The 15,178-nt window shown below is 39.0% G+C and overlaps 1 protein-coding gene and 1 long non-coding RNA gene across 52 annotated transcripts in view; one reads left to right on the forward strand and one right to left on the reverse strand.

Annotated features, from left to right (window-relative positions):
• The window catches only part of LOC118267443 (uncharacterized), a 32,190-nt gene extending 17,019 nt beyond the window's left edge, over positions 1 to 15,171 (reverse strand). The window contains exons 1-11 of one of the 50 annotated variants that reach the window (XM_050694541.1): positions 15,069 to 15,171; positions 14,865 to 14,949; positions 13,855 to 14,037; positions 12,675 to 12,810; positions 10,318 to 10,455; positions 5,537 to 5,713; positions 2,731 to 2,866; positions 2,093 to 2,230; positions 1,389 to 1,473; positions 1,039 to 1,123; positions 603 to 754 (exon numbers count right to left, since the gene is read on the reverse strand). In XM_050694541.1, the coding sequence (XP_050550498.1) occupies positions 603 to 734 (132 nt within the window). In that variant the 5' untranslated portion in view covers positions 735 to 754; positions 1,039 to 1,123; positions 1,389 to 1,473; ... (6 more) ...; positions 14,865 to 14,949; positions 15,069 to 15,171. Of the gene's footprint in view, positions 1 to 602; positions 780 to 860; positions 1,130 to 1,388; positions 1,474 to 1,592; positions 1,757 to 2,092; positions 2,231 to 2,730; positions 2,867 to 5,536; positions 5,714 to 5,869; positions 6,064 to 6,323; positions 6,602 to 10,317; positions 10,456 to 12,674; positions 12,811 to 13,854; positions 14,038 to 14,169; positions 14,372 to 14,423; positions 14,826 to 14,864; positions 14,950 to 15,068 lie in introns of those variants that run through there. The other 49 variants (XM_050694538.1, XM_050694536.1, XM_050694540.1 and 46 more) reach the window with 49 other exon arrangements.
• LOC118262861 (uncharacterized) lies at positions 6,609 to 7,823 on the forward strand. Of its 2 annotated transcripts, XR_007705388.1 has the most exons (3): positions 6,609 to 7,105; positions 7,340 to 7,498; positions 7,697 to 7,823. It is a non-coding gene; the product is annotated as an uncharacterized LOC118262861 (long non-coding RNA). The 2 variants fall into 2 exon arrangements; XR_007705387.1 differs by lacking the exon at positions 6,609 to 7,105 and having other exon boundaries at positions 7,113 to 7,498.
• Positions 15,172 to 15,178: the final 7 nt, after the last annotated feature.

The following is a 15,178-nucleotide window of genomic DNA, read 5'->3' on the forward strand; positions in this document are numbered from 1 at the left end:
TTGTCGTCCGTAAGTTACATCCAGTAGAATTGAATTGAACATCAGATAACACAAAACATTTGAGTCTACGCACGCACTAAACAAAATAAAAATATTAAAAAAGAAAGTAAGAAAATATTCAAACTTTCAAAGTATCAAGTTCATTTTGTCATAATTTCCGCAGCTATCCGTGCGTATGTGTGTATTGTCGAGAGTCGTGTCAATGTAGTGATGCGATTCGATACCTATCAATTATGAGAACGCGTTCTTAATTCGTCCAAGTCCCGTCCTTATATGGCGACCCTGCCATTTAAGGTTCGGTTTCAAATTCTGGACTTAATCAATAATTTTAATACATTTTTCTTTTTGGACATTTTATGCTTAACGGAAAAAAATCTAAATTTATTAACCGCATTGTTGACAATTGTTACAAAATGATGAATTCTATTATCTATTTGTCTCTTTTACTTGTTTTTTTTTTCATATAACTATTTTCCGTTAACATTAACCCTCATTACCTTTATAACTAGGTACACATTAATACATTTTATTTTATTTAACTTATTTCGTAACCATTGTCGTAAGGTACATACATAACATTATGTCACACACACTACACTTACCTGATATATTCCAAGCAAGCAGATAACGCACGTCGCTATATTCATGATGCAGATTATTATCACGACTATGGTTACTGTTAAATTGAATATATCCAATTTATCCTCCTTTGCCATTCCATCATCATCGGGCATTATCACGTCACATAGAAATCCTAGAATGTTGAGTACACTAGTAATCTAAAATGTAAATAAATTGAATATAAAATGTGAATGTCTATTCATACTAGAAAAAATTGTACAGGGTTACAGGTTGTCGACCTAAATCCTTCAAGAGATGATAGTTTTCATCATTCCTGACCGATTTGACCAGGGAATCCGGGATCCCAAAATTACCCGTTCTCAATTTCTGACTGGGACGGACTCCTGGCTGGCCTTTTATGTCGCAGGATGTCTTAGTACAAAGGTTCTGAGGCTTTTGATGTAGGACTGTACGCACTTCAACGACTTCCTGGTTGCTTATCAAGACCTCGACGTCCTTCCTCGACTCTTCAGTTAAGTGAGTGACTAACTGACTTTGAAAACTGAAACTTAACATCTATGTTATTTGGGGAGTGTAAAACAACACCAAGAAAGGATTAAATTTCCACGGGAACAGTAAACACGGGAATCGCCTATTTGTGCGTACGAAGTCGCTGGCAAAATCTCAACACAAATAGACAGATAAAGTGTTTGTAGATACACTAGCGACCCGCCCCAGCTTCGCATGGGTGCGATGGTCATATAATTATTATGCATGTATTATAAAAAGCCGCATCAAAATCGTGATTAACTTTATACAGGACTTACCAAGGTAAAATACACAATTATCAAGGATCCTGTTCTAAGATCGAAGCAAAAGCAACAATTGGTTACTACAAGAAACTGGTCCGAGCTGGAAAAAGGACTAATCATTATTACCTAAGGTTCCGCGGGATGTATCGGTTTCAGAAAAACATTCTACCTCTGCTAAATCACATAATTATATAATTTTGATAACATGTTGCGACCAACCTGTCCGCTACTGGTTGTTTTCCCTGCATGATTATAAAAATATTATGTTTATTAAAATATTAATCAAATGTTTTCAATAAATATATTTGTTTACATTCTCCTCAAAACTCAAAAAAATCATATTTCAATGACAACAATAAATCAGTGACTGACAATAAATAGTTTTTTTTAAATACTATCTGTATGTCAAAGTGTTGTCATAACGTTACAACATGGTTATAACCAGTATTTCTCTATCCTGAGGTTATAACAGATTAAGCGTGCTTTTCCACCAGAGGTTTGCTGCGTAGCTATGCTACAAAGATGTAATAGCTAAGCTGTGAAACTATGTATGTTTTCACCGATTCTAAGCTAAATAGCTGTGCATAAGCTGTAAGATGTGCTATGAAGATGCGCCGCCGCAAATTAGCTGTGCGAGTAAGATGTGCAGCTCGAGTATGCGATATGTCACATATTAAAAAATTCCATATAAAAAACAAAGCTTAGCTGAAGATTTTCACCTTTATTATTGGTAAGTACATATAGATATTGAAGTCCTGTAGTGAAGTCGTCATCAACTTCCTATTGTCGAGCAGGGGGTCAGCCTCCTATTGTTAAATAATAACTTCTCACTACCAAATAGAAATAAAAAAATAGTACTGAAAACAAAAAACAAAAACATTATGGTTATCATCATTAGACATTGGATTATTATTAGTGATTTGATGATTTTCTATCTTCACGAAAAATATGGTAATTGGAAACAAAACTGATTCCCGTTGGGACATCCAAGATGAGGTCAAAAGCAAAATGGAATAATGTTGTACTCTAGTTTTAACCACCATCGTAGAAAATCCTCAAGAAGCCCACTTGTCTGGGATAAACGAACGAGACGGTCAGGCTTTTATGGACAAAAATCCCAACCCATTTCCAGACCCCACACCAAGGAGCACGGAGAAGTGAGGTATCTTACACGCTCCGACTCAGAGGCGCACTCGGTAGGGTTGTGTTATATGGAGTGCAGCATTAGCATCCTTCAGAATTGGAAGATCCCAAAAATAACAAAGTTGGAAGTTTTAAGAAATAACTGTATCTACTTTAACGACATCATTATATAAAAACATACGACAAGGCGTTGTAAAAGTAAAAGGAAACTCACGTATACTTATTATATCCCAGAAGTAAAATCCTATGCTAGCACGTCCCGTGATGACACTTGCTAGTAACAGCAAGATGATCACGACGAGGTAGACCAAAGAATAGATCAGATATATATACACGTATTCCGGTATGTCCTATAACACACACAATTTATAAAATAACCAATTATTAGTATAAATATTCAGAGAGTTGTTCGTTGTGACAAATAGGAACTAACTTAGTCACTTGAAACTCGAATAGCTACGTGTGCGCAGTACGATTGAACAGCCATAGTAGTTGCCAGTTGTTGCAATAGTTGCCCCATGTGCAAATCGCCTTAATCAGCGTAAAATGTCTGTATTGGAATCTTATGTGACGTAGTAATTAAGCATTAGGACTTAAGAATATAAACTGTATCTTAGAATAGGAGAGGGCATTAATAAACGGAACGTGTAACAATTAACATCTTGTTTAATTCGTCCAAGTCCCGTGCTTATATGGCGACCCTGCCATTTAAGGTTCGGTTTCATATTCTGGACTTAATCAATAATTTTAATACATTTTTCTTTTTGGACATTTTATGCTTAACGGGAAAAAACTAAATATATTAACCGCACTGTTGGCAATTGTTACAAAATGATGAATTCTATTATCTATTTATCTCTTTTACTTGTTTTTTTTTATATAATCATTTTCCGTTAACATTAACCCTCATTACCTTTATAACTAGGTACACATTAATACATTTTATTTTATTTAACTTATTTCGTAACCATTGTCGTAAGGATACATAATATTATGGACATGTGAGCACATTACATTTATAAATATCATTTCATAAAAAAAAAATATCATTTCATTTCATTATACACACTCTCCGGTACCTGCTTTTCATTATATTACTCACCATTCTTCATTTCATTATATTTGTGCTCACTTTATTAATTTATTTTAGAATTTAGTGTCATTATTTAAAGTTTCTATTGACCTCCAATAGATTCTCACAGAGAGAGCTCGTCTACACCATGATCGAACTAAGGACATGACCACTAAACTGTACCTTACCATGTGTACCTATTATATTTATTAATTACTTATCATTTAACTATCACAACCCAACATAACACAATCTAAATGAATTGCTTGGTTGACAAAATTATACGTTGTCCTTATGTAGGTGATCAGCCTTCAGTCACACGCCAAAACTTGTGTACCACGCCAAAACTAAACTTATGTACCAAGTCATTCCAAATGCTCCAGGACCCGATGGCCTGCATGGCACGGCGTGGGTCCTGGTCTCGGAGGCTCTCGGGCCTCGATTAGTAGGTCTTTACAGCGCATGCTTGGAGAGGGGCCAGTTCCCACTTCAGTGGAAAACGGGGAAACTGGTCCTCGTGAAGAAGCCGGGGCGCCCTGCGGACTCTCCGTCCGCATACCAGCCCGTTGTGCTGCTCGACGAGGTGGGAAAAGTCTTCGAAAGGATAATTTCGAACCGCCTGGTCGCGTACTTGTTTGAACTTGGGTCGGACCTCGCGGATGGCCAGTTCGGCTTCCGCAGAGGGCGCTCCACGGTGGACGCCATCATGCGCGTAAGAGACCTCACGACGGGGACTGCAGGGTCCAGGGGTAAGGTCGTTGTGGCGGTGCCTTTGGACATCGCCAACGCCTTTAACTCCCTACCCTGGAGCTGCATATTGGGGGCACTCCGGTACCACCGGGTGCCTTCGTCGCGTGATCGAGGCTTACCTGTCGGACAGGTACGTGACGTACCCCGGTCACCAGGGCGAGTGGAACCAGCGAGAGATGTCGCGCGGTGTTCCACAGGGTTCGGTTTTGGGGCCGCTCCTGTGGAACATCGGTTACGACTGGGTGCTGCGCACCGACCTCCCGAAAGGCGTCAGCGTAGTCTGTTACGCCGACGACACGCTGGTGCTAGCGCACGGGAAGTCGCACCAGGCGGCGGCCAATTTAATGGCGAGAGCGGTTGAGAGGGTCGTTGCAAGGATCCGGCAATTGGGACTCGAGGTGGCGCTCCACAAGTCTGAGCCCATGTGCTTTCATGGCCGCGGGGACGCACTTATCTGGCGCGGCAGTGGAGTTTCGCCCCGGCGACGTCGGCGCGCAAACTGAAGACGCGCGCGAGCACCTTTGCCTCCAAATCCCATGGCGGTTGTCCGGCAAGGAGGTTAGCCGCTTCTCCGGAGATCATGCGAATCCGATATCCGCGAATCACCCGAATGTCCATGACCCTCTGGGACGTGAGCAGCGTCCGAGCTGGCCGCCGCATCAGGTTCGTCGCTCACACAGGGGCTCCGTAGAGGGCCATGGACCGCACGATCAGAACGGCCTCCGTCCGTTCCAACTTAGGAGCCAAACGTCGGAAATGCTCCACGAAGTTTCATCGACTGTCGAGGACGAGTCCTAGGTACTTCATCGTCGTCTCGACGCTACCTGGCCGGCTACATCTCCCGGCTCTATCCTCTCGGACACCTATTGCTCCCGGCAGCTGCGCAGTCACATCTGGCTGTCGCAGCTACATCTGGCTGCGACATTACCGGGCAGCCAGCTATCATCTCCACTTTTTCACTATTACGCACCTTTAGCCCACTAATTTTAGGGTATTTTTATTTTATAAAATCTATACTTTTACTTGTGCTCAGTGCTACCAGTGATATCATACCAGACAGGGCCGCCATGCAATGACGTGGCTTCGGGAGCGTAATAAGGTGTGACGTGTTTATCTTACGAATACCTTTCATTGACTCCCCTTATACAACTAACTTACTCTACTTAGAGGGGCGAGGTGTCACACACACTACACTTACCTGATATATTCCAAGCAAGCAGATAACGCACGTCGCTATATTCATGATGCAGATTATTATCACGACTATGGTTACTGTTAAATTGAATATATCCAATTTATCCTCCTTTGCCATTCCATCATCATCGGGCATTATCACGTCACATAGAAATCCTAGAATGTTGAGTACACTAGTAATCTAAAATGTAAATAAATTGAATATAAAATGTGAATGTCTATTCATACTAGAAAAAATTGTACAGGGTTACAGGTTGTCGACCTAAATCCTTCAAGAGATGATAGTTTTCATCATTCCTGACCGATTTGACCAGGGAATCCGGGATCCCTAAATTACCCGTTCTCAATTTCTGACTGGGACGGACTCCTGGCTGGCCTTTTATGTCGCAGGATGTCTTAGTACAAAGGTTCTGAGGCTTTTGATGTAGGACTGTACGCACTTCAACGACTTCCTGGTTGCTTATCAAGACCTCGACGTCCTTCCTCGACTCTTCAGTTAAGTGAGTGACTAACTGACTTTGAAAACTGAAACTTAACATCTATGTTATTTGGGGAGTGTAAAACAACACCAAGAAAGGATTAAATTTCCACGGGAACAGTAAACACGGGAATCGCCTATTTGTGCGTACGAAGTCGCTGGCAAAATCTCAACACAAATAGACAGATAAAGTGTTTGTAGATACACTAGCGACCCGCCCCAGCTTCGCATGGGTGCGATGGTCATATAATTATTATGCATGTATTATAAAAAGCCGCATCAAAATCGTGATTAACTTTTATACAGGACTTACCAAGGTAAAATACACAATTATCAAGGATCCCGTTCTAAGATCCACGCAGAAGCAACAATGCTCCATGATTATAAAAATATAATGTGTATTAAAATATTATTAAAATGTTTTCAATAAATATATTTGTTTACATTCTCGTCAAAACTCAGAAAAATCATATTATAGACAACAATAAATCAGTGACTGACAGGAGTTTTTTTAAAATACTATCTGTATGTCAGTGTTGTTATAACGTTACAACATGGTTATAGCCAGTACCGTAAAACGGGGTAATTAGAAACATCAGTACCTCTACCATGAGTTGACGTAGTTTTGACATCTTACTCTACTACAGTAGTAAATGTGACAACGCAACTACAATAGATGGCTTCAATGTTCGTACCATGAGATGTTTTGATGTTAACTACCCTCGCTATAGTTGAATCTATATCGTTCGTAGTATCGTTCATTATGTATCTAACTTCAAGCATCGTAGTTCTAACTCTTTTTATTCACATCACTTAGAAAGAGAGAAAAAACTGTTTATGTTTCAAATCTAAATGGTGATATTAACCAACAAAAAAATATAATACATCGGTTACACATAATATCGTATTATTGTGAGCATTTATAATTTATTAGTATTGCTTTGACATTGTTTGTCAGCCGGACATTTTTTAACATGTGTGTTTCCGTGACAACCCGGGAGTGCGAAAACATATTATTTGTTAAATTATTTAAAAAAATGCCTAAGAGAAGTTTAGTGCAACTCAATTTGAGACGATGGCAGATTTTTTGGAAAGGTAAGTTTTCCATTAGATAATAATATTTCATACATTTATTTACTTAGTTTAATTATCAAAGAAGTTTGTTTTTTTTGCGCCAGGGAATGCTTGAGCCTTTTTTTACCAAAGGAACGTTGTGATATGACCCTTTGCTTCGCTTAGATGAGGAATATAGAAGACTGTAGTGGTTAGGTTGATTAATAAGTATTTCTTGTATAGTGTTGTGTACAAAATATGATTTTGTTTATACAGAAATGGAGACCTAAGCAAAACCTAAGTCCGCTACATGGGCGAGAGTAGGCGTCAGCGCAGTCTGAAGCAGCCTTCAAGGACTGCTACATGGTGGGACCTGTCGTAAATATAGCAGTAAGTGCGGTGAATCCGCGAGGGCAACCATCCTCAGAGAAGCTTGTGAGTTCAAATAAAATTATACAAAACGTAACATAATTATATGGCACAAGTAGGAATTACTAGGCGTACGCCCTGCATGTCTAGCCCTTTTGTTGTTTTTAAAGAATATCGGCTAAAATAATTATGTAACAACTTTTTGTAAATACTAGCAAGTCATCCTATGAAATTAGTAATGATTGTGACTTTATTAATTTTCAGCATTCCAGTGGAATACCTACACAGCCTGACAACGTGACATGTGGTGATGTAAATTCAGCAACAAGCTCGATGGCAAGACTTGTTTCAGCAACTTCTGTTAAATAAATAAATAAACATATTTTTTCAATGTATCTACTTTATTATTATTAATTTATACCACTAATTACACCTAGACCCCTATTTAGACCCCTTGCCCGGCAGTGGCACTTGCAACCACTCGGCCAACGAAGCAGTCTAAAACAAATATACAATCATACTACATAATAATATAATTGTCGAATTGATTTCCAAGGATTTCACGCATTTTTTCAGTTAGGTACTTTGAAATTTCCTTTGTTCTTGTCGGCCATCTTCTAATGCAGCAGTTTCTAACATATGGTATGCAAAATATGTTGTAGCAAACATAGTTAAATCAAAAATATTAGTTATTGAAAAATATAAATAGATGCTTTCACATACGTCAAAGTCGGTGAGTGCCGCAACTACGGTAGTAATAGTTTGTCGCTATAGCAACGGCTAAACTTGTAACTCATGGTACCAATATTGTTTGAAAAGAATGAACGATCATGGCTACAGTCATTGTATAGTATAGTAAACTATGACATTGATGACAGTGATAGTTAGAGCAACTCATACTACCAATTTTGGTACTTAAACTATCCGATAGAGGCGCTGTTCCAGTTTGCATACATTTTTTCAACTATAGTGTCTGCGGAAACTTTACTAGGCAAACTCATGGTAGAGGTACAGGGGTGAATAGGAACAACATTTTGTTTTGTTTTCACGTAATTTAGAACTGTTTACACCATTCTAATATTTTTTATTAATTCATTATTAAAACCAAAAATGCTCTATTAAAACCAAAAACATGAAAACAAACTAATAAACCTAATATATAAAGGGTGTCCCAACAAGAACGCAAGATTTAAATATTAAATAAAACGCAGATATTTTTAAAAAAATCGTGAAAGCTTTATAATATCGTAAAGTAGAGAGGATGAGGTTATCTATGGAACAATACATCGGGCAGATGGCTGCCGCTGGTTTGCTGAAACATACGCGATCTTTCAATGAAATTTTCAATGACTGTTTTGCATAAATGCTGCGGTATTTCATTAATACAGCGTCCAATTTCCTTTTTACGGTTTGAGTCGTCGTCGGCTTATTCGCATAAACCATCGACTTTAAGAAACCCCAAAGAAAAAAGCCTAATTGTGATAAATCACATGATCTAGCCGGCCATTTCTGGTCTCCAAAACGTGAAATAACACGACCGGGACATAACTGATGCAGCAATTCAATTGTTTCTCTGGTTGTATGACATATGGTGCCATCTTGTTGAAACCACATACACTCCAAATCCATTTCTTCAATTCGAGGTACGAAAAGACTGGTTATCATTTTACGATACCGAACACCGTGATTGACTGTTTGCGCTTGACCTGCTCATTTTTAATCGTGTAGCGCTCCATTTTTACTAACCTCGTACCTTATACTAACAAAAAATAACACGTGTTCAAATGTCAAACAATGATACTTCGAATGCCGCCAAAGGACATGGCTAAACCAAAGTATGGACGTCGTAACCCGTACAAATAAATATTGAATAAATATGGTACCTAGCAATAAATAAAGCCGCATAATTAAAGATTGATATTTTGTAGTTAAGAAGGTCCAGAAACTTGGCATATCTGCGAAATCCTGAAAATAAAGTAGCGCTCCTACGTCAAACAACGTTACAAAAACTTCAAAATATAACATTGCTCTGAACTTTTCCAAGGCGTTTTGAGGTACCTAAGCCGAAAGTTATTTATATATGAGGTAGATAGGTAAACAGTTCTGCTTATACTAGATAATGAACACAAAGTAACCAAGGACAGACACAAAATATATAGTAAGATTGTGCAATCTTATACAAAATATATATTTTGTGTCGATCAAAACATTTACAATTATTTGGTTTCAGAAAAAAGTCATTATATTACCGTTATTAAAAATTGATGTTCGTTTAATTATTTCGAATTGATTTTCGGGGAAACTAATGTCCTAATAATAGCTTGCAGTACTTACTTCCGTGTTGTCATGTCAAACCACAACAGAAAAAAATCAATTATGAAACTTATTTTTGTTAATTTTTGTTCACCAAGTTATAAGAATTAGTTAAACACAAAATAATTCATAAGTGAATATTTAAATGATACGGGTTAGCGTGAAATTCGTATTCTTGTTATTATGCCTGGGTCAGTCATTTAGCCATCTCCTTTAAATCTTGCGTTCTTATTGGGACACCCGTTATTTTTTTCTATTCACCCCTTGAGTTTCTATTCACCCCATTTTACCGTTATTTCTATCCTGAGGTTATAACAGATTAAGCGTGCTTTTCCACAAGAGGTTTGCTGTGTAGCTATGCTACGAAGATGTAATAGCTAAGCTGTGAATGTTTCCACCGATTCCAAGCTATATAGCTGTGCATAAGCTGTAAGATGTGCTATGAAGATGCGCCGCCGCAAATTAGCTGTGCGAGAAAGATGTGCAGCTCGAGTATGCGATATGTCGATAGTAGGGAAGCCATATATTAAAAAAATCCATATAAAAAACAAAGCTTAGCTGAAGATTTTCACCTTTATTATTGGTAAGTACATATAGATATTGAAGTCCTGTAGTGAAGTCGTCATCAACTTCCTATTGTCGAGCAGGGGGTGAGCCTGCCATTGTTAAGTAGTAACTTCTCACTACCAAATAGAAATAAACATACAGTACTGAAAATAAAAAAAACAAAAAAACATTATGGTCAACCGGTCAACCTTTTATAGCAGTTTTTTTCATGTTTAATTTTATTTTGCATAACAACGCATGGCAGAATCTTCATTTCACAGAAAATCATTGGGCGTACCATTATTTATGTAATTAAAGAGTAGAACCATCATATTGCAGAAAGTTCACTGTCAGAATCATCTTTTGGCATAAATTTCATATCCATAATGGCATCCTCTATCTGGCACAATTTTAAGGCTCCGAAATTTATTTGGCATAACACACTTGGCATAATCTTCTTTTTTTATCTTTTATTTAAGGAGCTTTTATCCTAAAAACATGCCAGCCCTTATAATCTTCTTTAAACGAATATGTAAAGGCATAGGCATACAAATCATTTAATCTTTATATATATAATTCTTCTGTAAGTGTGTATGTCACTGAACTTCTCTTAAACGAGTGGACCGATTTTGATGAACTTTTTTGTGTGTGTTCAAGGGGATCTGAGAATGGTTTAGATTCACAATTTTGTCCGCTGGACAATGTTTTTTTAATTAGTTTTTAATTTATTAGTAGTTGTTGATTTTGGAATGTTTTACATTGGATCCGACAGACGGCGCTACCATCGCAGTGTCAAATATTAATGACGTTAGATATTGTCATAACATTTGAATAACAATTTTCATCAAAAAGGTCCAGAATGTTTTAGCTTATTAAAAAAAGTTTAAAATTTTCAAATTAAAGACGTGTAGACAGGACAACGTCTGTCGGGTCCGCTAGTATAATTATATTATTGTTTGGCCAAATGTTCATATGACCGGATTTACCATAGCATACCTACGTTTAAGACCGCAGAATTTTATTTGGCGTAATTACTTTTGGCAACGCCTCATTTTGCATGCTTTTGTTTCACATATTTAGTGTTTTTCACGTATATTCACGGGTCATTCACGTATCCTGTCATAAATATTTAAGTAAATGCTTTTAAAACTTTCCGATTGATGCCACAGGAGAGGCCTGAGTGCAGATGCACTCAAATTGGGACACACACTAATTGTAGGTCAATCACCAAACATGACACAACAGATCAAAGTCATTGACCTCTTCATTCAATACATAGATTGACGTGTTTTCGTATATCAAGTGACGATTATTTAGAACAATTTTATAAGGCGTAATTATTATCATTTCTATAAAATATAATCATTATATTCTTAACCTTAAATTACAAAAGTTAGTGAAGTGACAGAACCGAATCGCTGCAAAATCGACTGCACGTAGTCATGTCTCCCCTCCCCTAGAGTGTAATTTAAAATCGCGTAGGCGCGGAGAAGCCGGCTAACAAGCCGAAGCTGCGGTGGTGAACGAGAGCCGTCTGCGACGATTAGCGCGCATGAGACCGCCGGAATCCTGCAGCGCGGAGGAGTCGCTGGACCCGTGACAGAAACCATGCCTGCCGCATGTTGCATGTTTGCTTGTATGCTGTATGCTTGTTTGCAATTACTATTTGATACTAAAAATACTATGAAAAGTATGTCAAAACACGATTTTGACAGTGAACTTTCTACAATATGATGGTTCTACTTTTTAATTATTATGGATATCAATATATGCCTAGAGATGATTCTGACTCACAAAATTATTTTAATGTGTATATTATAAATAATGGTATGCCAAATGATTTTCTAGGAAATGAAGACAGTTTCTGCTATGCGTTGTTATGCAAAATAAAATTATGACATAAAAAAATCTGCTATAAAGGTAGACCCTACTCATGAAGCCCACTTTTCTGGAAAAACTAAAGGGAAGGTCAGGCTTTTATTGACTAAAATCCCAACCCGGTTTCCTGTGTCACACTAATTGGCCATGAGGGTACAGGAACGACATTTTTCCGCAGCACACAGATGGCGAACTAGTGACTGACTTTGCAGGCCCCACACTAAGGACCACGGAGAAGTGAGGTATCTTACACGCTCCGACTCAGAGGCGCACTCGGTAGGGTTGTGTTATATGGAGTGACAGAACAGACCCCCAACCCACGAACGTCGTTTAGGAGGGAGGGTGGAAAAAAGGCAGCTTAGTATAGCAGCATTAGCATCCTTCAGAATTGGAAGATCCCAAAAATAACAAAGTTGGAAGTTTTAAGAAATAACTGTATCTACTTTATCGACATCATTATATAAAAACATACGACAAGGCGTTGTAAAAGTAAAAGGAAACTCACGTATACTTATTATATGCCAGAACAAAAGTTCTAGGTCATCATGTCCCGTGATGACACTTGCTAGTAACAGCAAGATGATCACGACGATGTAGATCAAATTATAAACCAGATATATATACACGTAGTGCGGTATGTTCTATAACACATAATGATTTTATTGTAACTTTCGTGAGACATACTAAATTAATTATTATGTTATCGGCTTACTCACGTAATGTTTTGACGAGGAACTCGACTAGTTTCAAGCCATGCTAGAGGCTCATATTAATTCAAATACGGAACTTATTACGCTCGCCTAAGGATAAGGATCCACTGGCAGTTCCCGGGGTATACATGATACCGTGCGACTGTGGCTCGAGTTACATCGGGGAAACTCGCCGCAACATCACAACCAGACTCAAGGAACACATACGCAGTGTGAAGAACAGGGACACCCATACATCGGCAGTAGCCGAGCATGCTTGTAGCGCGGGCACGACTCACTTCCTCCGTTTCGACAAGGTCTCCGTACTGGCGAGGGAGAAATACTTCGTACCACGGAAAGTACGTGAGGCCATCGAAATAAGTCGTCTTCCCAACTTCAACAGAGACGGTGGCTGGGCATTACCTCCTGGCTGGAAGCCAAGTCTGTAATCTGCATCAGCCTACAATGTTGCGGGTCTGGAGTGTGACACAGTGAGCGCGGTATGTAACACCGTTTTTGCGTCGACCCGAGTATCGAACCCAACACCTACGCAGCCGCCGGCGAACGAGTCTAACGAGCCAACATCATCGTCGCGCCCGCCGGATAGTACGCGCGATTCCAGGCAGAGGGCGCGAGGGGCACGTAGCTCGAATCGCCAGTAGCAGTGCGACAATCGCCGCGTCGTGTGTCGCGTAATGCTGCTCATGAATATGAGCCTCTAGCATGGCTTGAAACTAGTCGAGTTCCTCGTCAAAACATTACGTGAGTAAGCCGATAACATAATAATTAATAACACATAATTTATAAAATAACCAATTATTAGTATAAATATTCAAAGAATTGTTCGTTGTGGCAAATAGGAATTAACTTAGTCACTTGAAACTCGAATAGCTACGTGTGCGCAGTACGATTGAACAGCCATAGTAGTTGCCAGTTGTTGCAATAGTTGCTCCAAATTACCTTAATCAGCGTAAAATGTCTGCATTAGAATCTTACCCGATATATTCCAAGCAAGCAGATAACACAGATCGCTATATTCATGACGGAGATTAGTATCACGACTATGATTTCTGTTTTATTGAATGTATCCAATTGTCCCTCTTGTTTTGCAACCATTCCGTCGAAATCGGACTTTAACCCGCTCAATAGAAATATTAGAACGTTGATTATACTAGAAAACTAAAATGTAAATAAATTAGACATTCAAATTAGAAAAAAATGTACAGGGTTACATGTTGTCGTCCTTCAAGAGATAATAGTTTTCATCATTCCGGACCGATTTGACCAGGGAACCCGAGATCCCAAAATTACCCGTTCTCAATTTCTGACTGGGACGGACTCCTGGCTGGCCTTTTATGTCGCAGGATGTCTTAGTACAAAGGTTCTGAGGCTTTTGATGTAGGACTGTACGCACTTCAACGACTTCCTGTTTGCATATAGCAGATAAAATGTTTGTAGATATACTAGCGACCCGCCCCAGCTTCGCATGGGTGCGATGGTCATATAATATGCATGTATTATAAAGAGCCGCATCAAAATCGTGATTAACTTTATACAGGACTTACCAAGGTAAAATACACAATTATCAAGGATCCCGTTCTAAGGTCTACGCAACAGCAATCCCGCCTGCATCAACTGCAGACGGTCCTTTGGAACCACGGGCGCATAGAGTGGGGACTCTAGGCGCCCATACAGTGACCTCACGGAAGACGGTGGCACAGTGGCCACGTGCTGCCACGCAGCTTGCACAGCGAGGCTCATGGGAGACACGACTCCCTAGGGATGTGCCGTAACAAGCGTTGCACCGTGGGGGTACCGGAGCAGGTCTTCTAAGAGGTCTCGGTGCTCCTTACAGGTGTAGAGGGTGGCCACCGGGGTGGTTTTAGTGAGGTAAAAATCCCACACTCCCTAGTCTTTTATCCCCAAAAAGCTAGGCGCCTTTTGAAGGTTTCCCCCGTCACCAAAAAAAAAAATGAATAACGTGATTAATTTTATACAGGACTTACCAAGGCATAATACACAATTATCAAGGATCCCGTTCTAAGGTCCATGCAAAAGCAACATTTGGTCAATACAAGAGCCTGTTTCAGTCTGGAAAAAGGACTAATCATTATTACCTAAGGTTCCGCGGGATGTATCGGTTTCAGAAATACATTCTACCTCTGCTAAATCACATAATTATATAATTTTGATAACATGTTGCGACCAACCTGTCCGCTACTGGTTGTTTTCCCTCCATGATTATAAAAATATTATGTTTATTAAAATATTATTAAAATGTCTTCAATAAATCATATTCCAATGACAACAATAAATCAGT

Source organism: Spodoptera frugiperda, chromosome 6 (genome assembly GCF_023101765.2).
Source record: "Spodoptera frugiperda isolate SF20-4 chromosome 6, AGI-APGP_CSIRO_Sfru_2.0, whole genome shotgun sequence".
Classification (NCBI taxonomy): domain Eukaryota; kingdom Metazoa; phylum Arthropoda; class Insecta; order Lepidoptera; family Noctuidae; genus Spodoptera; species Spodoptera frugiperda.